A 25,912-nucleotide genomic window follows, 5' to 3' on the forward strand; every position below is an offset into this window, starting at 1 on the left:
GACTCCATCTTAACACAGTTGAGCACTGCCACCCAAGTGATTTCTCATCAGATTTCTGGAGTTCCACCATAACTTTGAGGGGCTGCACCCTCCAGCCAGGTCACTCATCTTCAGTCTCCCCAATGCACACATCCATTGTGTACCACGTCTTACAGTCATCAGTCCAGCTTTGTCCCATCCTGTGGGCTCAGATTCTTACAGCTGGTGCCTAGACTCCATCACAGGCTCTCACCACACCTTTAAAGTCTTGTCAGTCCTCCAGTGTCCCGTTCCCCAACTTTGTCTTAAATGTCAGTCCTGCCTGATCCTGCAGCACATCAGTTGAGAGGCACACTGACTTGACTGCAATGACATCTGAAGCAATGACTGCAGAAGACCTCGCTATCAGATACGGCATCTTAAGTTTCGTTTTATTGTAACACCACACTGCATTGTCCCAACCCGCTCATTCGAATTCATTGTGATGGGGGCCCAGAGCCCACCCTAGAAGGACTAAGGTTCAATTCATTTTCCTGGAACATTACTTTAAGGACACACGGATAGAGGAGCTCACTTTATCCTCACCCTTGTCTTACAATTGAGGGGCTTCAGCTCTGTATGTGCTGCTCCTCTACTAATTAATCTTTATTTTATGGAGTATAAGCTAATACTCCTTGAGCATGCTAAATTCTAAGCTAATATTGTAATCCAGGCTGCCCAGCAAGCTATTGTTATAATTAGAAAAAGACAGAGCTTCAACAAAAGAACTCCCTCTGAGCCCTGAAGATCTCATTCCTCAAGCAAAAAACCTTCCCAAACCAGTATGGCTCATCCCATCAAATATTCGAGGGTTCAAGCCTGTCACTGGTATAATGAGTCTTGGCAGATTTGACACCGGGCTGCACTTTCCTGGTGATTTCACTCCCAAAGTCCTGGCCTGTGTCATTGTTCTTTCTAAAGCAGTAAACCCCATACAGTCGGTATTTCTTATCTGGGAACCCAAGCATACGGACCCCTGGCTCAGGCCCACCACATCGAGCACGGGGGTTAACAATTGGGTAACGGATGCTGCCATCTTGGACCCACCCTGCTTCACATCTGTCCAGGAGTTGGAGCTTCCAGGCCGCATAAAGCTGCCCTACTTTAGCTATCTCAGAGCCGTCCTTCTGGCACATGGCCATCGCCTCAGCAAGGTTCATCTTCCTATAGGTCTTCAGGAAGTACACCTTTCCTGGAGGGTAGGAAGGCAACAAAAAATGTGGTGAGCTAGTTGTTCACAAACTAAACATGAGATCTGCTAATGTGCTCATTAATTTAATAAAAGACACAACAAGCCAGAGCATTAAATGCAAGGCAGGATGGCAGTCTTTTGTGGGGCCCCTGGGGTACACACACACATACAGGAGACTAATGTGAAAGGAAAAAATACAAACACATGAGGAGAACATGGAAAGATATGAAAACAACACACAAACTCCACACAAACCACAAGTGGGTGTTGGATTCAAACCCAAGGCAATGGCTCCCTGAAGCACAATCCACAGCAACATTTGGCTACTTTTGGCTTTTTAATTAAATGAAATTTTAAAAAGGTGAGTCATTTCTGCTTCAAAATTTTAACTGGGAGACTCAAAGGCCTTAGAGCACACAACAATGGACAGGTGTGAGGCCTCGAAAATGGAGCTGAAAACAGGCCAGTATCCAGCCAAGCCTATCCAGATAAAGCTCGCCTCCCCACAGTCAAGCGACCACTGGAAAGGCTGGCTTCGGCCTACACCTGGCCAAATGGCACTTTGGCGTCAATATTTTTAAAAATATGAGAATTGTCCCAAAAAAACAGTCCAAATGCCCCACAAAGGAGAGGACATCCATCAACCCCTGATTTGTAAAGAGTACAGCATAAAGGAATCTGTACAAAAGAAGGCTTTATTTACGATAGATAGATAGATAGATAGATAGATAGATAGATAGATAGATAGATAGATAGATAGATAGATAGATAGATAGATAGATAGATAGATAGAAAATGTCATAAAAAGTTCAAAAGGCAAAAAGGACACAAAAGAACTTGCCTGAATGGCAATAAAAAGGTGAACAAGTTCCAACAGCGTAATCCAAGTGTAATCCAATAAACATAAGCAAAAATTTAGCAAAAAAATGTAACTCGAGAGTACATAAAGACCATAATACTCACAGGAATGACAAAACCACCTACACCAGAGGGCATTTAAATTAACTGCAAGGGACTTCGATTCCCTGCCTGCCTTTATTGGCTAGAGGGCGGTCCCTCAGTGATGAATTAAGAGTGGCCCCGCCTCTTGGAGAACCACCCACAAAATACAAAGAACACAAGGGAACATAACAGCACACATAGAAACTAAATTAACATCAAATACATTATTATGCAAATGAAGATAAAGAACAATAATAGCATAAATGATAGAATTGAAAATTAATAAAAAGACATAAATATAAGCATATGCCAAAAAAGGAACCCTGGATTAAATATAACCCTTACAGTGTGGAATGTGGGTGCACTTATAAGTCAGCCATAAACCTAATTAAGAGCCAACAGACCAAAGTGTGAGAATGTTACAGGAAATTTAACACCAAAGGGAGAACTAAAAGTGTAACAAAGAGTCACAAATAACGACAACCTAATGGCATACAGGGCCAGCCTGTACACTGTTATGGGACAGCTAGGGCTTCATCCCTGACTCAAGTCTCCTCTGGTTGTTGTTGGTTATCTTTTGAAAATAACTTTATAAATTCTGTTTTTTTACAATTTCTTCTGAATGAAAACTATTTTGTTTATTAGCTATATTTTATTTTATTATGTTGTTTGCCTACCTATTAGTTCTTGTTTAGATGTTCCTTGTCTTCTTCATGAAAGCCTAAGGGGGCTGGGCCCCCTGACTCAGCAGCAAAGGAGCCACTCCTGGACCTTCATATGGCCACAATCATCACTAGGCAGTACTTCTGCGTTGTGGTATTGTCTATTGTTTTTTTGTTCTTATTTTAGATTTTGTAAGTTCTTTCTTGTTCTCATTTTTCTGGTTAAGAACATTCACTTGTTAATGTTAGGATCAGGTCAGGCCTCCTCCTCCTGCCCTTTTTGTCTTTCTTCACTTTTCATTATTCCTCATTATTTTCTATTTTCATAATATTGTCCTGTTCAGTTATTATGTACCTAATAATGTTTTTTTTCTGTTAATTTTATTCTATTTAGTCATTATAATCAATTCTCATTATCCATGAGAGTTACCTTCATGAAAAATCCCCGTGGAAACAGAAGCCATGGATACTCAAGCTTTGATCCGAGGCAAAAAAATGGGGTTAGGTTACAGCAGACCCCATTCGTTATACACCATTGTTATTCATATACTGTACCGAAAATTAACTAATGTCATCACAACAAGATTATGCTTAGGAGCACCTGACAAAACACTTTCATTAGCACCGCTCTCCCCTGCCATCTTTGAAATTAATACATCCATCTGAAAAACAATGTAAAACACTGAAAATACATGGAATATTGTCAGAACAGGGAGACTTGTTAACAGATGCTGTGAGAATGAAGTCATGTATCATGACCACTCCATCTCATATGGGATGAGTGGGCCGGACTCACGCGGTCGGCCTTAAGAAAAAAGGAGGAGGGCATCAGACAGGGGGTGGGCCAGATTAGGACCAGCTAGGCGATACAAGGTCGGGCAGACCCATCAGACCTCTGCTCTCATACCCTAAAGGCTCGGTAATGATCATTCCATAGCATTATGTATGGAAATCTTTTTACAATTTTTACTTCCTCTAGATAGTTAAGCTCAATTGTCTTCGCACTAAACCATCCAATCAGTAGTAGTGACAGGCGGTGTGCACAAAGGGCAGGAACTTAGTCAGTGCAAACTTAAGACCCACACCTACTGGGAATTCCTTATTTGTGATGAACAATTGCAAGCCCCAGTCTCCACCATGAATGGGGTTCAATGGCTTATCTATACCTGTCAACGTCAGGTAAACACACTTTGATGCATTCCCACAACATGGGCTCAGATTCTTACAGCTGGTGCCTAGACTCCATCGCAGGGTCTCACCACACCTTTAAAGTCTCAGCAGTCCTCCAGTGCCCCACTCCCCAAATTTGTCTTAAATGTATCCTGCAGCACATCAGTTGAGATGCACACTGACTTGACCTCAATGACATCTGAAGCAATGACTGCAGAAGAGCTCAGTATCTGATATGGCAACTTCAGTTTCATGTCAGTGTAACATCACATTGCATTGTCCCAACCTGTTTATTTGAATTCATTGTGATGGGGGCCTATCACCAGCGGAGCACTCGTGAAGCACATGACATGTAAGGGCATCACAGGCCATTTCACGTTAGAGCTCTATGGTAAACACTGGAACCAGCGGCTTTACATCTTTGATTCTGGGCAGAAAAAACAGCCCTACAAACAATAGTGCTCATAAGAATTATTTATGAATGCTTTGAAATCACTTCAGTTTCATTTTCGCCCAGTGCCTCCTAAATCACCGGTACAAGAAAACCCACATGTTTGATATATTGTTGGATTCGATATTGATGTCTAGTTATGCAAGGCAAGAAACTTTATGGCATTCTTCTCTATTTTTGTCCCTCCAAACACCCCACGTCCAGGAAATGATAGCCTTATGATAAGCAGAAAACCAATATATGTCTTCAGCAAAAATGATCAGAAGGACTTGAAGCTGTTGTAGTGTGTGGCTGGGATGCCTCCACGCTGAAAGGACTGAGGGAGCAAGTGTGGCCAGAGCGTTACCTCCCCCGGGACTCTAGATGGCAGCCCCCCTGGGTTGCTGTGGTGCCTCGGACTCCCGCAGGGCTTCATGGCAGTTTTAGCTTGGGGCAGCCCTGTTGGGATCCACAGGCGCCTCCAGGGGGTGCTGCAGCAGGAGCTGCTGAGCCCTCATGGGTAGTACTTCCTCCACACCCGGAAGTGCTGCCAGAAACAAGGTCATCAAGCACCTGGAGCACTGCCGGGTGCTGTATAAAAGAAACTAGCAGCCACTACTCAAGGAGCCAGAGTTGGGAGGAAGAAGACAAAGCTTGACTGGAGACATGGAGGAGAAAAGAAGGAGAGAAGGAAGAGAATAATTGGTGCATTGCACTTGTGAGATTGTGTTGTACTTGTGGGAAACGAGGGAAGGCGTTTCCCACAAGGTAAAAGAGAAAAACTAAAAATTGTGTGTGCTTTGAACTCGTGTCCCACGCCTGTCTGTGTCGGGTTCAGGTAGTGGTGTCAGCCTAGTGGGCCACTTTGTGCATAACATACCAACTGACCCCGAAGGGATAATAGGATACGAGAGGTCAAAGTTACTCCTTTTCACAAAACTTTTAAAAGGGCAAATGGTGTGGTGGCTATGTCTTTGAACTTCAAACCCTGAGGTTGTGGGTTCAAATCCAACTACTCCAATCTGTTTTCCTCCAGAAAGAGCCTTTCAGCTTATGAGTGATGAGACAAACAGGCATTTAATAAGTATGTGATTTTACATACTGTAGAGGCCCATGGAACATAAAGCAGAATGAAATTTGTCAAAAGTAAGTATGTTATGTTAATTTATGTGTGAAACCATTGCATTGTATCCTTGTATTCAGGCCTGAGACAAAAGAAAAAAAAACAATTAGCCCTAAAAGAGTTAAAGTATTTTGAAGACAAAAGCCTTTGTATTCCTGTGTAGGACAGACTGACTAAGGTGAAGCCTATTCTAGGTCAGACTGCCCAGGAGCTCAGTGATGCCCTTTTCAGATCTGGGAGAAGATCCCCAAGGACACCACCCACCATCTCATTAGGAGCATCCCCCTCTGGCATTGTCAGGCATGCATACAAGCACATGGGGGCCATACTGAGAACAATTTGGAGTTGCTGCAATGAAATTTTGGCAAAATGCCGCATCATTTTTTCACTTTGATATTCAGTGTGTCTTTGAATTCAACCCTCTGTAGGTTGATCATTTTCATTTCCATCAAACGATGTGGCATTCTTTCATTCCTAACACATTACCCAGTCCATATCAGTATAGATATCCAGGAAAATTTTTTTCCCATTGAGATCTGATGTGTTTTCAAAGTGTTCCTTTAATTTTTTTGAACAGTTTATAAGCACTCAAATGGCATTTAGAAGCATTAGGGCTCCTTAATACTTTAGGCAATAAAATTAAAACACAATTTATTATGGTATTAGTTAGTTTAAGCATTATAGTGGCTTAAGAGTTGATTGTCAAAAGTTAGGGGACATTTTCCTGAACATGTGCCCGTGATGCGAGCAGTAGCTTGGCCTCTGTCAGACCACTGGGCAGCTGCAAGCCATGACTTAACAGCACTGCTGTCAGCGTTTGTGGGCTTTTACTGTATATTAGCATGCATATATATATATATATATATATATATATATATATGTTTTGAATTAGTTTTTAAGTTTATATGCCAGTGCTTCTTTATGTAGCTAGTAATGATAACAAAAAGATACAGTGGCACTTATCAGTTAGCTTAAAGTATCGATTGTTAAAGGCTTGTCTTTTTTCCTTCTTTCTGCAGCTTGGCCCTTATCAGTGAAGCTGTGCTCTGCCGCTCACTAGCACAGTCACCTATTGTGTTAGCTTTAGCCTTACAGGATGCTAGTGCAACAAGCAATCATTTAATGAATTATTAATTAGACAGTCCAGTTTTCATACATGGGTCCTTCTGATCTCAACTTAATTGTTAATCATTGAATTGCTAAGAATTGATTAACAACTGAAAGGCCATCAATCTTAACAGCTCTGGATTAGGCTATGAGAATGATGCGAGGAGTAGTCAGGTGATGCTCACCTCCGGTTGGCAAATCTGTCCTTCGAGCCAAAGTGGTTGTTGTGAGAAGAAGGGTTGGGAAGAAGATTATTATGGGGATGTCTACGGGGACAAGGGTATTGTTATGAGAACATCTGCAACACCAGATGATTGTTATGGGAAAAGGTGCTGAGAAACCCTGTACAGAAGATGATGGGAAACTAATGTGAGATGACAAGACCTGTAATATATTCGGGGCTCACAGTACACTCAGGGCTCACTTCAAGAACTGAGACAGGCTTTATGTGCTCTGCAGTTGTTTTCTATGCTGTAAAGTCTAAATTCTGACTGCCTTTCTGAAGACTCTGCTTGTTTTCTGAAGATTTCTTCATAACATCATCACAATGCCTTTTTTTTCACATTATTTTTATGGGTACCACCATTTTGGGCATTTGGTTGCATCCATCTTGTTTGAGGTTTAATGACACCCACTTGCTAGCCATGGGATGGGAATGAAACTAAAGAGGCACTGAGGGACTCCAAAATCATTAGAGCATGAACAAAAGTGTTTCTGAATACTGACTACGTTAAAAAGGCAGTAAAAAGATGTACGATCAATAGTGTGATAAATGGAGAAAGGAGCCACATCTAAGTTATTCAAAAGTGAACAGCAGAGACCCTGAGGAAAATCACATACAAAGCAATGTCTGCAAGTCATCTGAGAGCAAATAAAAGGAACACTGATGAACATCTAAGTCAGAAAAGAGATCAAATCATGATATGAAGAAAGGCAATCTCAGTAGAGTCGAGATAATAAAATGATTATTGGATACACAAAAGTCATTCAGAAAGAATAAAAGTGGCACAAAGAAAGAACACGGTGAACAAAATTGAAGTGATGGTCATCAAAGTTAAAGGAAAACAGATAAAAGGAAAACTGATGAAAGTAAAGGTAACTTGAGCAGGAACAGGGAGGCACTGAGGAGCAATCAGTTAATAGCAGACAAAAATTAAAATGAGGAATGTGAAAATCATGAATCTAACTCATTCAAAAACAACAGAGCTATCAAAGAATGATAATGAACAAAAATGAATCTGAACCCCACCCCAGTGGACAAGGGAAGGGAAATTAACAAACAACTAACGTACTGAAGGGTTAATTCAAAAGGGTACTGAGGAATATTTAAAGTGCTGATAGAGACGATGTGTGAAACTAAAGACCATCTAAGTCAAAAGAGGGTGGGCACAAGATGTCATGAAGAACATCTGGCTCAGGAGAGTTGACAGAACATGACAAAGATACATCAAATGCAGACAAAGGGAGAACTGATACAGTCAGACGAGTGATCAGATAGTGAGGTGAAGCAAATGAATCTGAGTAGAGCAGAGAAGCGATGACACTGGAAATACACAAGACTTTCAAAATGGACAAATGAGGCCCTTAGAAAGAAGACAATGAACAAAACTGGGGCAAGGGACATCAAAGTCAATAGAAAAAGAAGACAAAAAGAAAACTGAGCAACACCCAAGCCGGAAGAAGAGTGTGAAGAGAAGAGGTACTGAGGAGCAGTTACATCAATAAACAGTGGGCCTAAAACTAATACGAGGAATGTTGGAATCATTCAATTTTAAACAAAAATGAACATGAACACCATCCAGGACCAAAGATAACCAAGCAGAGGTGCTTTCAGGAACATCTAAGTCAGTAAGGTGAATAAAATGAGAAAGTGGGACACATGCACATCATTGAAAAAGAGACAACTAAGAATCACCTAAAATAAAATGCATTGAACATGGAGCATCTAAATCAATGGGGAGACAATAAAAGAAAGACTAGCAAATGTCTAAGAGAGAAGAGAGTTAGCTCACCAGAGAGCTGCTAAATGAGTGCAAAATTAACACATGAGGTCTTGAGGAGTTTTTAGATCAGTGGAAAGCTGGCAAAGTGGCATGGAGTACATGACTAAGTCACAGGAGAAGGAAAGAAGAGTTAGTGAGGAACACCTGAGGCCACAGAGTGAACAAGAAGGCTGTGGGTAAAATCAAAGTATTAAATGAAGGAATATCGAATATGAAACACGGTGAAGAGAATATGGAGCAAAGGATAAAATCAAAATGGGCGGAAGACCAAAGGAAAACTGACGATCACCTAAGTCAGAAGAGAGGTAATCAAAGAGCTTCTGAGGAACATCTGAGTTGATTGGAGTGAACACAAGAGGTACTGAGAAACATCTAAGTCAGTGCTTCCCAGACTCGGTCCTGGGGACCCCCTGTGGCTGCAGGTTTTTGTTCCAACCACCTTCTGTTTTTAATTGGGCTCCAGGGCTAATTAAGTGAACTGTTATTTCCTAAGTTCTGTGTTTAGGGAGGGTGGCACGGTGGCGCAGTGGTAGTGCTGCTGCCTCGCAGTTAGGAGACCTGGGTTCGCTTCCCAGGTCCTCCCTGTGTGGAGTTTGCATGTTCTCCCTGTGTCTGCGTGGGTTTCCTCCCACACTCCAAAGACATGCAGGTTAGGTGGATTGGTGATTCTAAATTGGCCCTAGTGTGTGTCCTGTGGTGGGTTGGCACCCTGCCTGGGATTGGTTCCTGCCTTGTGCCCTGTGTTGGCTGGGATTGGCTCCAGCAGACCCCCGTGACCCTGTATTCGGATTCAGCGGGTTAGAAAATGGATGGATGGATGTGTTTAGGGAACAATATAGAAATTAGTAAACTAAGTTTGCTAAACAAAATATTAAAATGTACCAAGCAGTTATATAGGAATACCTGTAATGTTTTTGTATATTTTTTCTTTTTAACAATATTTTCATCATGATTTTTATTCTACTTTTCCAGGTGTTCTAATTGTTTAATTAATCCATTATTTACTAATTAGTGGGTCTGACTCTAAAGTAGCTGCAGCCTTTGATTATTTAGTGTTGTTTGCCTGGGTGTCTGCTCTGCTCATTTTAAATTGTCATTAATAAGATACAATGAAGGGGGAAAAACTGCACAAAGAAAGGGCAAAGTATAATGAAATCAACAAAAGAGAGTCAAGCATTTAAATTAGCAAAAGCAGAAATATTTCTAAATGTCTTATAAATGTAAAAATCATGCTGATGTGCTTTTCTGAATGTCGAATAAAAGAAAAAAAAAAAATACCAGCTAATAAAATGAGCTCAGTGTTATGAGGTGTTGTCACTGATTAGGAATGTGGTTGGAACAAAAACCTGCAGCCACAGGGGGTCCCCAGGACCGAGTCTGGGAAACACTGATCTAAATGGTTAGATAGTGAACAGACATGAACCTGAACACCATTCAGACCAAAAAACAGTAAACAAAAACTGGTGTGGCTCATATAAGATCAGGAGAGTGATACTGAAATAATGGTGTGGAAAACATATACCGTATATACTCGCGTATAAGTCGGGTCTTGAAACCCATAAAAATCAGACCCTGACCATTCAAAAATACGACACATTTTTTTTCTACATCTTCTTGCTTCCTCCAATCTCCCACCAGTTCCTCAAACATCAAATTTTGTTGCAACAGCACAATTACCAATTTCTTTAACCATTTGAATGACTTTTAATTTCAATCAATCAATCAACATTTATTTATATAGCACATATTCATACAAAAAATATGTAGCTCAAAGTGCTTTACAAAATGAAGAATAGAAAAATAGAAGACACAATAAAAAATAAACATAAGTCAACATTAATTTACATAGAATAAGTAAGGTCCGATGGCCAGGGTGGACAGAAAAAACAAAAAAAAACTCCAAAGGCTGGAGAAAAAAAATAAAATCTGTAGGGATTCCAGACCAAGAAACCGCCCAGTCCCCTCTGGGCAAATTTAAAACCACCTTCATATTTTCTTCTGATCTGATCGAACGCTCCATTGTAGATAAGGGATGCTCTTACGGTAAAGGTGTATGAGGGTGTGAGATACCAAAAACACAAAACACTGCAAACGTCGCTCGGAATAGTTTGGGTATTACCGTGTGGTCACGTAGGCACAATACAATGAAAAAAAGGCAGTGTGCTCCGTGGTTACTCTCTCTGGTGGGAGTTAGCATATCATAATCTCTTGGACCAATAGCGTGAGTTTTCTGCCTTCAACTTATTACGGTCGACATTATAAAAAAACGGAAATTATACGGCAAAATCAAGCTCTGACTTATCCATGGGAGAACTTAAACGCGAGTATATATGGTAACTCAGCATAAGTTACAAAAGACAATAGCAGTGGAAACATCCTAGTTGTCTGAAAGTGAAGAGAAGAGAAATGCCTAACATGGAATACAGTGAAGAAAAAAACAGTGTCAGGCATGTATCAGACAAGGGACAGTAGAAGAAAGAACAAATGACTAGGGCAGTAGAGAGTTAAACAAAGGAGTCCTGGGGAGCATGTCAATCATTACATAATGAAAGAGCATCCAAGTCAATGTAGAGCAGGTAAGCTGATCAATATCGACAACAGAAAAGAGATACCTAATGAGGTGCTAAAGATCTTCTGAATTGCAAAAAAAAGGATAAAAACAAAAGATGCAGATTTGCCAAAGCCATTCTTGAAGCTGTGATATAAGATTAGAAGGGGCACCTGCCAGCAACGAGTTACAATAATCGATGCGGGATGTGATAAAAGCATGGACAAGTTTATCAGCATTAGAAAAGGAGAGGAATGAGCGAACATGGTATACGTTACGGAGGTGAAAGTAAGAAAGTTTCCTAATGTGGTTTATGTGAGCGGAATAAGAGAGGGAGGAATCAAAAATGACACCAAGATTCCTTGCATCAGAAGAAGGTCTGATGAGATCGCCGTCAAGAGTGACTGAAAAGGAACTCATTTTCTTAAGTAGCGCTTTAGTGCAATTTGCAGGAGTTCAGTTTTGTCGCAATTTAATTTTAAAGAGTTCTGCTCCATCCAGGTTTTAATTTCACTGAGGCAAGTTGTGAGGTGAGAAAACTCTGAAGGAGTTACACTTTTGACATTGAAATAGAACTGAGTTGGATCTGTTGTTGCCAAGACTAACAAACTCTTGCCTATCAGTCAGATAGGACTTGAAGCACTGGAGGGCAGTGCCAGAGATACCCAGCATGTTCTCCATTCTGGACAGTAGAATGTCTGACAGTGTCAAATGCTGCACTGAGGTCTAACAAAATTAATATGCTGGTTTGTCCAGAGTCTGCTGCAGGTCTTAGAGTTTGGGCTGCAAATGGAGAAATCTTGAGGAAAAACCTGAGCAAATACTGGGAGAACAAACAAAGGGAAATCAACACCTGGACACAGGATTCATACCAAAAAGAGTACCACTGTGCGGCAGCAGCACTAACCACTGTGTCACCTTGTCAACTGTACAAAGTGGTCTGAGGACCAATTCATCCAGATGCAGAAGAGATAAAGGGAGTTTTGTTTGAGAGGAATAGAAGAAGTTCTCTCAATATGTTAGTCAAGGGAGAATGCATTAAAGGGTCACCCTGGAACAAGCAGCACATCAGAGAGTGGACAAGAGATCCTGTCAGATAATATTTAACATTTGAGACCACTTGGCAAAGAGCAATACTACCTTAAGGCTCTGGCCTCCTGGATTTGAACCCTAGCCAAGATCATGGCTTTAGAAATTCTCTTTGGAAGGACCATCTTACCGTTCAAGTTGGAGGTGAAGCAGAAGGCATCGTAGAGTTCATCTTCTTTGTGCCTGTAACCATAGTTGCGCACGCCTGCTGGAGCTTCCTTTTTACCACACTCCTCTCGTGGCTTGGATATGGGGTACTGGACAGATCCATCTTCCAGCCAGCCTGCATTACACCAGTCCAGTCCCTCCATCCAGGCTGCATGAAGCTGATCATAAGATGCCAAGATAGCATCCTGGTCCTTACAGACCTTTTCTGCATCATAGAAGTTGAGCTTGTAGCGCCCCAGGCGAGGGTGGTATGGAAACACAACACCTGCAGGGAATAATAGAAAGTGCATGTGGTTAGTGCACGGGCGGAAGAAAAGAACAAATTAACAAAAATTAAGGATGCAGTGAGCTTTGTTCCTGACCTTCCAGATCGAGATTCACAAATCCAGTGTCATCCTCCATGTCATTGGTGACTTCACATTCATATCGCCCATAGTCTTGCAGTGTCACATTGTGAATGACAATAGAGGCGTCACCGGGATCAGATCCCTGCAGGAAAGCCCGCCCTCGGAAAGTGCCAAAAGTGCGTTGCTGCTGACCCAGAGCGACAAGGACATCTTCAAACGTTAGAGAGTCTGTCACTTTTGTCCATTTGATGCGGAGGCGACCAGGATCTGTGTCTTCTGGCTCATGGTGGTAGCGGCAAGGCAGGATGATGGTGCCACCTCGGTGTGTCAGGACTTTCCCGGGGGCTGTCTGCACAATCACTAGTCCACTCTCATCCTCTGGAGGGGACAAGAGAACAAAAGTAAGAAGCCTTCTGATTGTGCTACAGATTGGAAGGATTGTGTGAAGGCTCAGTGCATTCAATGCTCAGTTATTGAATGGCTGCAACTTGAGATGCCCCCTCTGAACACTCGTTGTTAGACCCACGGAGGATACTCTGATGTGTGTAAAATCAGACACTGCTGGAGAGGTACCTCAAGTGAAAGGGGTGTTTGAGTTGAACACCAACCTGTCAGTCTCACAGAGAATTAGAAATGTTGGCCAAGTATGATAAAATCGTAAAAGCCTGCATGTTTGTAAGAGTTTGTGTGAGTTTACCTCAGCAGCGCATCACTTTAGTTGGCCATTTGACACCACAACCAGGCTGATCCTAGCTCCTGACCGTTCTTTAAGTCTTACCATTTGGAGTCTGACACTACTGGCTAGAGTGGTAGCTCTGAGGCTAGGAATCTGCACTGGCAATCGGAAGGTTGCCAGCTTGACTCCCATAAACAACAGAAGTGACTCTACTCCATTGGGCCCTTGACCAAGGCTCTTAACCTGCAATTGCTTCATCCTGGGTATGACACTAATTTGCATCCAGCCCTGCAGGTCCTTAACTTACAGGGAAAACTTGGGGGTTGGTGGCAGGATTGGCACTCCAGCCATCCATCCATCCATCCATCTTCTTCCGCTTATCCGAGGTCGGGTCGTGGGGGCAGCAGCTTAAGCAGAGAGGCCCAGACTTCCCTCTCCCCGGCCACTTCTTCCAGCTCTTCCGGGAGAATCCCAAGGCGTTCCCAGGCCAGCCGGGAGACATAGTCCCTCCAGCATGTCCTGGGTCTTCCCCGGGGCCTCCTCCCGGTTGGACGTGCCCGGAACACCTCACCAGGGAGGCGTCCAGGAGGCATCCTGATCAGATGCCCGAGCCACCTCATCTGACTCCTCTCGATGCGGAGGAGCAGCGGCTCTACTCTGAGCCCCTCCCGGATGACTGAGCTTCTCACCCTATCTTTAAGGGAAAGCCCAGACACCCTGCGGAGGAAACTCATTTCAGCCGCTTGTATTCGCGATCTCGTTCTTTCGGTCACTACCCATAGCTCATGACCATAGGTGAGGGTAGGAGCGTAGATCGACTGGTAAATTGAGAGCTTTGCCTTACGGCTCAGCTCCTTTTTCACCACGACAGACCGATGCAGAGCCCGCATCACTGCGGACGCTGCACCGATCCTCCTGCCGATCTCACGCTCCATTCTTCCCTCACTCATGAACAAGACCCCGAGATACTTGAACTCCTCCACTTGGGGCAGGATCTCTCCCCCAACCCTGAGAGGGCACTCCACCCTTTTCCGGCTGAGGACCATGCTCTCGGATTTGGAGGTGCTGATTCTCATCCCAGCCCTCAGCTGCGAACCGATCCAGAGAGAGCTGAAGATCACGGCCTGATGAAGCAAACAGGACAACATCATCTGCATAGATAAATGACAAAGTATTGAAAATACTGTATAAAAGCAATGTGGTATTTATTAATGTATAACAATACCAAATAAAAGAAAATAAAACAGAAAATTAAACAGATAGCAAAGTCTGGTGTCACGCACGTGCACATTGAGGACAGTCTAAAGGTTCAGATGATTGTAATTTCCCACCAGAACACTGGATGGCGCAGTTTATTAACACATTATCTCTTCCTCCCTCTGCAGACCTTAAGATTGACAGCTTTACCATCCTTGATGTCACTTCTGGTGTCTGCCCACCTGGACCCACCTCCTCCTCCCCCTCCTGGAAGTATTTATCACCAGAAGTCCTGCCATCTTGGAGCAGTCCATTTTAAGACTTGCGTCTGCAAAGTTGTTTTCTTTTCTTTTTTAAAACATTGACAACTTGTGTTTTAATTTCAGTTACACGGGTTTTGCCCACGGGTACCCCAACTCTTTATAGTTATCTGTGTTTTCTTTTACACTGGATATAAACAGTTTTAGAAAAGCTTGCTGAAAATCAGACATGTCAATGGGTGGATGTGGCCCTGAGTGGCTATTGATTTAGTGAGCGGCCGAAACGAAATGGTCACATGTGTCGCAACCTCTGACGATGCTTTCACTGTTGCGCTTCTGCAACTTTTTTTGGTCCCTTGGACAAGCCATATTTATGTTAAAATGCACACGTGAGGTTCAGGACGTGTGACATTGCACACATTTGATTGGCTATCTTGTCAATTGACTCTGACCAAAGTGTTTGATTTTTCAAGTAACTCATATTTTATCCTTTCTCAAGTTGTAAACTAATTTTGTAATTGCTTGTTCTAAAGTATTCATCCTTTCCTAGGTTATACACTCGTAAATTAACTACAACAGGCTGTGTGGCATTTGCACTTCTCAGTACAATATTTCACATTCCTAAGTTATAAACTTATTGAAAAAGGCACAAACTGGAATATATATATGAATTACTGATTCAATACAGGAAGAAGTACAAGAAAGGCTTGCAATGCCTGAAATTAAATGCCTGTATATTTATATCACCTTGGTTCATTTGGCAAAATAATTAGAATTTAAAATAAACAGTCAGCAGTTCAAAAAAAGATATTCCTCACCCTGAAATTAAAGGTGCCAAAGTGATTGTTCAGAGCAATGCCATAGGTTGGTTCCCAAAGGAGACACCTGCATGATGGTTCCAGAAAGCACCTTTTATTTTGATTGCCTACCTCCCTACATGCCAAGTCATAACCTTAGGTTCTCTAATGGTGGTCCGCTTAGAATTCCAAGATCCAAATTTAATGAGAAGTCAGGCAAAATGACATCTTCTATTGGCTAACTAAAAAGATTACAATATGCAAGCTTTCAAGACAACTCAGGCCTCATCTTCAGACAAGATGTAACATGAAGAAGGGGCCTGAGTTGCCTCAAAAGTTTGCATATTATAATCTGTTCAATTAGCCAATAAAAGGTGTCATTTTGCCTGACTTCTCATTACATCCATAATGGCTAACATGGTACAACACCCTAGTACAAGAGCCACATTTGAAAGAAGAGGTGAAGTAGCCTTTTGCTATTATGCACTAAAATTCTGGAGAGATACAATATGCTAATACTGTGGAACACTTTAAAAAACTCCTCACATCTCTCGTTTTAATATGTATACGTAGTATAGAGAAAGTTGGACCTCAAGATTTTGACGAATCTTGACATTTTAGACCTTCGCGAGTCCAAAAATACCATTTCTAAAATTAGGTGTCTCTGTGTGTAAACATGATAACTCAAAAATACTTTGACCTCAGTCAATGAGATTTGTACACCTGCTTTATATCAAAAATAAGGAATCCCATCAACGTTTGGGCCAGAAGTGGTACTTTAACTGAATACTTTCACTAATTTTCAAGTAAACTATGGTTGTATTTACAGATTGATGATTCAAATATTGTATAGATATTTATAATGATAAAAAGCAAGCAGATATGAAATGTGAGAAAAATTACTCAACTGGAAGTAGTATTTTATTTAAACAACCATCAAAATTTTTTGTATCACAGAAATATAAATGTGTATATTCCTTAAATAACTATTATTAAATTTATTTTAATTGATACATTATTAGTTTAACCCAACCACAGGGGTGCACAAACTAGTGTGTTTCTTTGTGCCGGTCCCAAGGCCGGATAAATGGGGAAGGTTACATCAGGAAGGGCATCCGGTGTAACATTCTGCGAAATCAATATGCAGACAACAATAAAAATTTCCATACCGGATCGGTCGAGCCCCGGGTTAACAACAACCGCTGGCAGAAATTAGGCTACTTTTGGCCAAAGAAGAAGGAGAAGAAGAGGGGGGAGACGTGTCCAGAGGCAGGAATAGAGGAGGAAGGTAAAGAGAGTGGAACTGAGGGTAGGAATTTTGAATGTTGGCAGTATGACTGGTAAGGGGAGATAGTTAGCAGATATGATGGAGAGAAGGAAGGCTGATATATTGTGCATGCAAGAGACTAAATGGAAGGGGAGTAAGGCCAGGTGGATCGGAGGTGGATTCAAATTGTTCTATCATAGTGAGGATAGGAGAACAAATGGAGTAGGGGATAATCTGAAGGAACAGTACGTCAAAAGTGTTTTGGAGGTGAAAAAAGGGGCCGGGAAGAGTAATGATTATGATGCTGGAAATTGGAGGTGAGATGATGAATGTTGTTAGTGCATATGCCCCGCAAGCTGGGTATGCAATGGATGAGAAAGAAGATTTTTGGAGTGAGTTGGATGAAGTGATGAACAGTGTACCCAAGGAACAGAAAGTGGTGATTGGAGTGGATTTCAATGGGCATGTTGGGGAACAGAGGAGACGAGGAGGTGATGGGTAGGTATGGTGTCAAGGAGAGGAATGAAGAGGGTCAGGAAATAGTGGATTTTGCCAAACGGATGGACTTGGCTGTGGTAGATACGTATTTTAAGAAGAGGGAGTAACATAGGGTGACATACAAGAGTGGAGGAAGATGCACACAAGTAGATTACATCCTATGCAGAAGAGTTGATCTGAAGGAGATTGAAGACTGCAAAGTGGTGGCAGGGGAAAGTGTAGTTAAACAGCATAGGATGATAGTCTGTAGGATGACGTTGGAGATCAAGTAGAGGAAGAGAGTGAGGGCAGAGCCAAGGATCAAATTTTGGATGTTGAAAAAGGAAGACTGCAAGGTTGAGTTTAGGGAGAAGGTGAGACAGGCACTGGGTGGCAGTGAAGAATTACCAGACAGTTGGGAAACTACAGCAGATGTAGTAAGGGTGACAGCAAGAAGGGTGCTTGGCGTGACATCTGGACAGAGGAAGGAGGAAAAGGAAACCTGGTGGTGGAATGGGGAAATACAGGAGAGTATACAGAGGAAGAGGATGGCAAAGAAGAATTGGGATAGTCAGAGATGTAGAAAGTAGACAAGAGTACAAGGAGATAAGGCGCAAGGTGAAGAGAGAGGTGGCAAAGGCTAAAGAAAAGGCGTATGATGAGTTGTATGAGAGGTTGGACACTAAGGAGGGAAAAAAGGACCGATTGGCTAGACAGAGGGACCAAGCTAGGAACGATGTGCAGCAGGTTAGGGTGATAAAGGATAAAAATGGAAACATACTCACAAGCGAGGACAGTGTGTTGAGCAGATGGAAAGAGTACTTTGAGAGGCTGATGAATGAAGAAAACGAGAGAGAGAAGAGGTTGGATGATGTGGAGATAGTGAATCAGGAAGTGCAATGGATTAGCAAGGAGAAAATAAGGGCAGCTATGAAGAGGATGAAAAATGGAAGGACCGTTGGTCCAGATGACATACCTTTGGAAGCCTGGAGGTGTTTAGGAGAGATGACAGTGGACTTTTTAACCAGATTGTTAAATGGAATCTTGGAAAGTGAGAGGATGCCTGAGGAGTGAAGAAGAAGTGTGCTGGAACCGATATTTAAGAATAAGGGGGATGTGCAGGGCTGTAGTAACTACAGGGGGATAAAATTGATGAGCCACAGCATGAAGTTAAGGGAAAGAGTAGTGGAAGCTAGGTTAAGAAGTGAGGTGATGATTAGTGAGCAGCAGTACGGTTTCATGCCAAGAAAGAGCACAATAGATGCGATGTTTGCTCTGAGGATGTTGATTAAAAAGTATAGAGAAGGTCAGAAGGAGTTGCATTGCGTCTTTGTGGACCTGGAGAAAGCATATGACAGGGTGCCTCAAGAGGAGCTGTGGTATTGTATAAAATAATTCACCTGATGACCCCGATTCTCTTGATTCACTAACGCAATGTCTGACTTGTATCTCAGAATGGATGAATAGTAACTTTCTGAAGTTAAATAAAGAGAAAACTGAAATCTTAGTGATTGGCAATAATGGATACAATGAGGCTATTAGAAATAAACTGCATACATCAGAATTAAAAGTCAAGACGGAGGTAAAAAGCTTAGGGGTAACTGTTGACTGTAATCTGAATTTTAAATCGCATATTCATCAGATCACTAGGACAGCATTTTTTCACTTAAGAAACATAGCTAAAGTTAGACCTCTTATATCATTGAAAGATGCTGAGAAATTAGTTCACGCTTTTGTTTTCAGTCGACTAGATTACTGTAACGCACTCCTCTCAGGACTACCCAAAAAGACATTATTCATTTGCAACAAGTGCAGAATGCCGCTGCTAGAATCCTATCTAGGAAAAGAAAATCCGAGCACATTTCTCCAGTTTTGATGTCACTACACTGGTAACCTGTGTCATTCAGGATTGACTTTAAAATACTGCTTATGGTTTATAAAGCCTTAAATAATCTCGCTCCATCTTATATATTGGAATGTCTGACACCTTATATTCTAAATCGTAACCTTAGATCCTCAAATGAGTGTCTCCTTAGAATTCCAAGAACAAAACTTAAAAGAAGTGGTGAGGCGGCCTTCTGCTGTTATGCTTCTAAAATCTGGAATAGCCTGCCAATAGGAATTCGCCAGACTAATACAGTGGAGCAGTTTAAAACACTCTGTCTTCTGTTTCTTTTTCTGTTTTCTTTGTGGTGGTGGCCTGAGCCACCACCACCTACTCAAAGGATTATGATGCTCCAACAATGAGGGATGGATCAAAAGCCAGAAGTCTATGTGACCATCATCATCAAGTCCTTCCGTGAGAACCCTAAATCCAAAGAAGACTGTTTCATTTATGTTAGGTAGAATGTCCAGAGGGGACTGGGTGGTCTCATGGTCTGTAATCCCTACAGATTTTATTTTTTCTCCAGCCATCTGGAGTTTTTTTTTTTTTTCTGTCCACCCTGGCCATTGGACTTTACTCTTATTCTATGTTAATTAATGTTGACTTATTTTATTTTCTTACTGTGTCTTTTATTTTTCTATTCTTCATTATGTAAAGCACTTTGAGCTACTTTTTGTATGAAAATGTGCTATATAAATAAATGTTGTTGTTGTTGTTCTTGAGACTGTGCTGGGAGACACAGCAAACCTTCTAGCAATGTCATGTATTGATGTGCCATCCTGGAGAAGTTGGACTACCTGTGTGACCTCTGTAGGGTCCAGGTATCGCCTCATGCTACCAATAGTGACACTGACTGTAGCCAAATGCAAAACTAGTGAAGAAACAGTCAGATAAGATGAGGATGGAAAAATGTCAGTGGCCTCCACCTGTTAAACCATTCCTGTTTCGGGGGTCATCTCATTGTTACCCCTCTAGTGCACTTGTTTAATTTCATTAACCCCAAAGCACTTAACTGACCAGATCAATAGCCCAGAAGTTTCATTGACTTGATGCTATATTCTCATTAAAAAGTGTTCCTTTAGTTTTTTAATCTAAATTTAATTTGCTTTTCTTTCTTTGCATGTAACTACTTCTTTGACAAGTCGTAAAGCACTTTGAGCCTAATCCTTTGTGTGAAAATGTACTATAGACAGAAATGTTGTTGTTGTTATCCAGTGTCTAAATCTAGAGCGATTCCAGCAGCAGCAGTGGGGTGGCAGGTACATGTTTCTACTACTGTCCCTACTGGAGATGCTCCAGTATTAAGAGGGCACCACAGCAACGAGACCCTGCAGCTGACCAGAAGGCACTGGTTGAGGTGTGACAAGCAGTGGATGGCATTTCTACACATACATTGATCTCTCTGTCTCTGTCCCTAGCTTCAGCGCTTGACGTTTCTGCAGTCTGCTCTCAGTATCTTACTGTGTAACTCATTTGTGGTTTAAATCAAATAGATTTCATTACTGTGCATGTTTACATTGCTTGTAGTCTGGTTTTGTCTGCCTCCTTCTCAGCCAAGTGTCCTGCAGCTTTATTTATTTAGAAAGACTTCAGTTTCCCGCACTTTGACACCTCTAGTAATCCAACTCTGTCTCCTGTCAGTTCCCTGTGGCGTCAGCCCAGCACATTCAGTCTACCCTGAGTGTCTTGCATGTCTACTTGCCTACACGTATAAAATCTAATCTGATTTCAGTAACCACTGCCTGCTGCTTTAGCTCTGACAGTCTCGTACAGTATTGTCTTCACTATCCTACAACTTATAGTCCAAAATCTATCAGAATTCAGCAAACTGCAAGTCACACTGCTAGTAATCTCATAGCGTTCCCAACAGATTTAGTGTTTCCAAGTTCATTCAGTTTACTCTCTCTATTTCATATTCCATCTAAATGAAGTCGATATCAGTAGGTAGCGCTTTCCCATGGTGATTAGTACGATCCTGCCTTTTCTTCATCCCATGCAGCTTTACATGTATGGAGTGTGATCCAGTCAGCTCATGTTATCCTTCATCTTCACCTACATAAGACTCTAAAGCCACACAATTTTCTGTAAACAGATTGGGAGAGCATGGGGGGATCATGAGGTCATTGGAAAGGGGTGTATGGTACTCCTGATATCTCTGCAAAAGAACAAAGGTCCAGGTCTTTAGAGTCCTGGTGCTTCCTGTTTTGCTATATGGTTGCGAGACATGGATGCTATCCAGTGCCCTGAGACAAAGACTGGACTCCTGTGGTACTGTGTCTCTTAGGAGAATCCTTGGGTACCATTGGTTTGACTTTGTGTCGAATGAGCGGTTACTAATGGAGTCCCGAATGAGGAACATTACCTGCATTGTGAGGGAGCATCAGTTACAGCACTACAGTCATGTGGCGCGATTCCCTGAGGGTGATCCAGCTTGGAAGATCCTCATTGTTGAGAACCCAAGTGGTTGTAACAACTTGCTGCTGCAGATAGATGGTCATTTCAAGAGGGTGGGACTGTACACTGGACTTTGTGTCTGCCTGGGGGGCTGCCTACTGGGATCCCGAGCTGTTTCATTGCGTGGTGGGTACAGCAACGCGCTCTACCAGTGCATGCTCCCCAGCCTGATCTGACCTGCACCTTTATGTTTCTAGTAATCTACTCTTATCTGCTTCTGGCTCTCTGCAGATAGAAGACTGAATTATATTTCTGCATGGAGCCAACACCGTAGCTACACCATAGCCCATGTAGTCTGACACACTCTTCATACTTCTGTGTGGTGTCAATGTGCTTGATCAACCTCCACCAAACAGCTCAGACATGAACGTCCTCCTCAATCAAACTCTTTTTTCATGTCCACTGATTTCAGTTGCTCACCTACGAGTTGAGCCCTTCATGCTGTCCATTTTGTTGTGTGCGCTCTGAGGCCCCCAGCGCCACAATGACTCCTTGTTCCCAATTGACACTTTATTTATTCTTTTTTGGTCCTGCAGGCTGTTTGTTTCACTTCCTGTTTGACGCCATTTTGATTTGGAGAGGGCATTTCCACCATGACGTCAGCAAGCAAGCACTCTGAGCATTTTGTGAGAGTGGGCCACTGGTGTGTCCTGTTGCCCCCCAGGAGCTTAAGCGTTTAATTCCAGCATTTACCCCTTGTAACTCACATTTAAAACTGTATTTAACTATTTTCCATTTGAATGTTTTATTCTTTGTATTGTAACTTGATTGAGACAATGATATGGGTCACCATCATTTGGCTGTAAGTGCCATTGTGTAGAGTCCTCCACGCCTCATGTTCATACTCAGCCTTTCTAGAAAACATACATATTTTTTTAAATCTTTTTATTACTTTTCTGTTTTATATTTTTTTTACTCTTTCATGTTTTATGTTTGGAGTTTGGAATTGGTACATCCATCCATTATCCAGCCCGCTATATCCTAACTGCAGGGTCACAGGGATCTGCTGGAGCCAATCCAAGCCAACACAGGGCGCAAGGCAGGTAACAAACCCCAGGCAGGGCGCCAGCCCACCGCAGGAATTGGTATACGGTATGTTGCCCCTTTATCTATCCAAGAGGTTATACTGGCTAGTCTTGATGAAGACTCAGAGAGCATTTCATCAATATATTCTTGCCCCTCTTCATCTTTTCCCACTTCTATGTGGGGTCAATTTGCTTGATCGACCTTTTCTGTACAGCTCGATACTGCAGCTCGACCTCAGTCAAGCCCTTTTTCTTCAGATCTTCTTTAATTCTATCCATGCACCTCTGCTTTGGCCCCCCTCACCTTCTCTTCCCCTGATCTTCCATTCCCATCATTCTTGTGCCCCCATATTCCTTGTCTCTCCTCATCACATGTCCATACCACTTCAACCTACTTTCTACTTTCCTGTACTTTTCCAGGGTCGTCTTAACGTATGGACACGATGGGCACTGGCTAAGGGGACGCAGGAGTATAGAAGCCCACAATGTTTCTGATGCCTATTTATGTTGCTGTTTTGCTATCAAAAAAGGGGCATCGCCACACTACTTTGCCTGGGGGGCTTTGATGCACATGGGAAACTTTGAAGTTAGATGGAAAATTTTTGGTCTAATGAGAAAATTGAGGTTCTTGCTATCCGACTTTAACTTTGTGTTTGGTGTAAGTTAAACACTTCACATTTTCAAAAAAAGCCCATCAACACTGTGAAGCATGCTGGTGGCAGCATCAGGCTTTGGGAATGCTTCTCCGCAGATGGCCTGTAAGGGTAAAATGAGTGCAAATCCTGGAGGGCAACCTTATGCAGACTGCAAGTAACCTGAACCATGCAAGATTTACAGTATGAATAATGGAGAAAAATGGCAGTGTGGAGTTGTGCAAAGCTGGGCACAAAGACTCAAGGCTGTCATGGCTGCCAAAGGCGCCTCTGCTAAATTCTGACTTGAGGTGGGTGAATGCAGATGTGATCAATTATTTTGTTTTTTAAATTTCTAATTAATTAATACCACTTTGCTTATATCTGTTTCACATTGACATTAAAGAGTCTTTTTCTGTTGATCAGTGTCAAAAAAAAGCAAATGAAATCTACTGTGATTCAAATGTGGTATAACAATAAAATGTGAGAACTTCCAACGGAGTGGTGGGTTCTGATCTTGTCTGCTCCCAGACTGTGTTAACTTCAAGTCATCAGGCTTTGGAATTTTCTGTCAGTGTTTTCTAGCTTTACATCCATAAAGAACAACCTTGTCAGCTCTCGGTTTCCTGACGTGTCTGCTGCAGCGTCCTCATCAGCTGTTCAGAGTCTTCCCCATTGAGGTTTACCTCACTCGGTCTCTCATCCCATCATTCACTGGAGTCCTGCAATTTTAGTTCAATTTTGATTTCATTATGCCACAGCTTTCCAAATCAGCATATTTTTGATTACTATTATATTATCAAGAGAGCATCAAGAAAACAAACACCTTTGGGTCAGGGCATCCCAGCACCACCATCAATCAGCATTGACAATGCAGTGCTTGAAGTGACAGACAATTTCACTTACCTGGACTCTACGATTACCAACAGTTTGTCACTTGACAAGGCCACTGGTGCGATGGCCAAATTAAGTAAGAGAGTGTGGGATAACATCCGTCTCACCTCGAACATCAAACTTAAGGTGTGCCAAGGCATGTGTTCTTAGTACCCTACTGTATGGCAGTGAATACTGCTTAACCTACACCAGGCAGGAGAACCACCTGGAAAGCTTTCATCTTCACTAGTTTAAGCAAATCCTCTGCATCACATGGTGTGACAAAGTAACAAATGTCAAAGTGTTGAAGCAGGTTGGCTCCCTGAGCATTCATTTCCTCCTCTGTCAGCATCAACTGTGATGGCTAGGACATGTGCACCAAATAAAAAAGATGCTATGTGTAGTGCGATGGCCATTAGACAGAGCCAGAAGGGATGACCAACCACACGCTATAAAGATGTCTACAAACGTGACCTGAAACCCGCAGGCATTGACCTCATGAGCCACTATTTGAGACGGAGTTAAGAGGGGCAGGGAAAAGTGCAATCAAGAGCTGGAGGACAGAATCCAATCTAGAAAGACAGGAAACTCAGTCCTCTGCTGCACATTCAGCCTCTGCCTGCAGCACCTGCGGGAGCGAAAGGGACTGCCAGGCCAGGATTGGGTTCTTGAGCCACTCCAGGTGCTACCCGCAACAGCACTGACCAAAACGCTACCGTTATCTTAAGAGAGAGGCGAATGCTGATGAGTATGGTACAAGTTGACTTGTTGCTATAAAAAGAAATTGTGATTTTGTGCATATTTAGACATTTTCAAATATGCAATGAAACCACAACAATGAGCGGAGCAACTGATTCAACAGTCCGGGCTCCCAGTGTGTTTGTCTTGGTTTGTATCATCTTTAGACCAGCTTTACCCTCAATACAACTGATCAATACAAGTTGAATTAAGTATATATTAATATATAATACTTTAAGGTACTAAAGGGTTTTTTTCTGAAGCAAACAGGCACAATGACAGATTTCAGCATTCTCTCCCCTTAAAGAAACAAGTCTGCTGAATTATTCTCAAAATTCTTCTGTTTTACTTTCTTAGAATCCCCTCTCAGTATCCCACATCTGTGATTTCTTACCAATCTGATTCTGTCAGACTTCATCATTCTGACCCATGGTGCCTCATCCGTCTTACTCACGTTATCTTGCAGTCCACAGAGCCGTTGCCTTCTTTAGGCATCTGATCGCGTCTGATTTGAGCATAAAGAGCTGGACAGTGACGTGCCAGATGATGCATTTGGCCAGCAGTTTCCTACAATCCAACATCCCCCTTTACAGTTTTTGAAGACATTGCTCCCTGGCAGAAGGCTGTACTCACCCATCACGTGTACAATTTTCTTTCTTCCTTTATCTGTTTCAGTTAACCGTGCAGCAGCAGGCAGAACAAGCAGGGCAGCCAGACAGGAGACACAAATCCATCTCATGGTCTGCAAGAGTAAGAGTGAAGTATTTGTGAGCAGCAGGGACACAGGAGTCCCACCGAAGCTGTGCATGCAGTTGTGCCACCTATGAGCCAA

At 42.3% G+C, this 25,912-nt stretch overlaps 1 protein-coding gene across 4 annotated transcripts in view; it reads right to left on the reverse strand.

Annotated features, from left to right (window-relative positions):
• Positions 1 to 384: 384 nt before the first annotated feature.
• hapln4 (hyaluronan and proteoglycan link protein 4) overlaps positions 385 to 25,912 on the reverse strand; it is a 39,450-nt gene continuing 13,922 nt past the window's right edge. For all 4 annotated transcript variants that reach the window (XM_039766698.1, XM_039766700.1, XM_039766699.1 and 1 more), the window contains 4 exons: positions 25,714 to 25,822; positions 12,815 to 13,177; positions 12,415 to 12,717; positions 385 to 1,210 (listed from right to left, as the gene is read on the reverse strand). In XM_039766698.1, the coding sequence (XP_039622632.1) occupies positions 816 to 1,210; positions 12,415 to 12,717; positions 12,815 to 13,177; positions 25,714 to 25,822 (1,170 nt within the window). In that variant the 3' untranslated portion in view covers positions 385 to 815. The remainder of the gene's footprint in view (positions 1,211 to 12,414; positions 12,718 to 12,814; positions 13,178 to 25,713; positions 25,823 to 25,912) is intronic.

Source organism: Polypterus senegalus, chromosome 10 (assembly GCF_016835505.1).
Source record: "Polypterus senegalus isolate Bchr_013 chromosome 10, ASM1683550v1, whole genome shotgun sequence".
In the NCBI taxonomy this organism is placed as follows: domain Eukaryota; kingdom Metazoa; phylum Chordata; class Cladistia; order Polypteriformes; family Polypteridae; genus Polypterus; species Polypterus senegalus.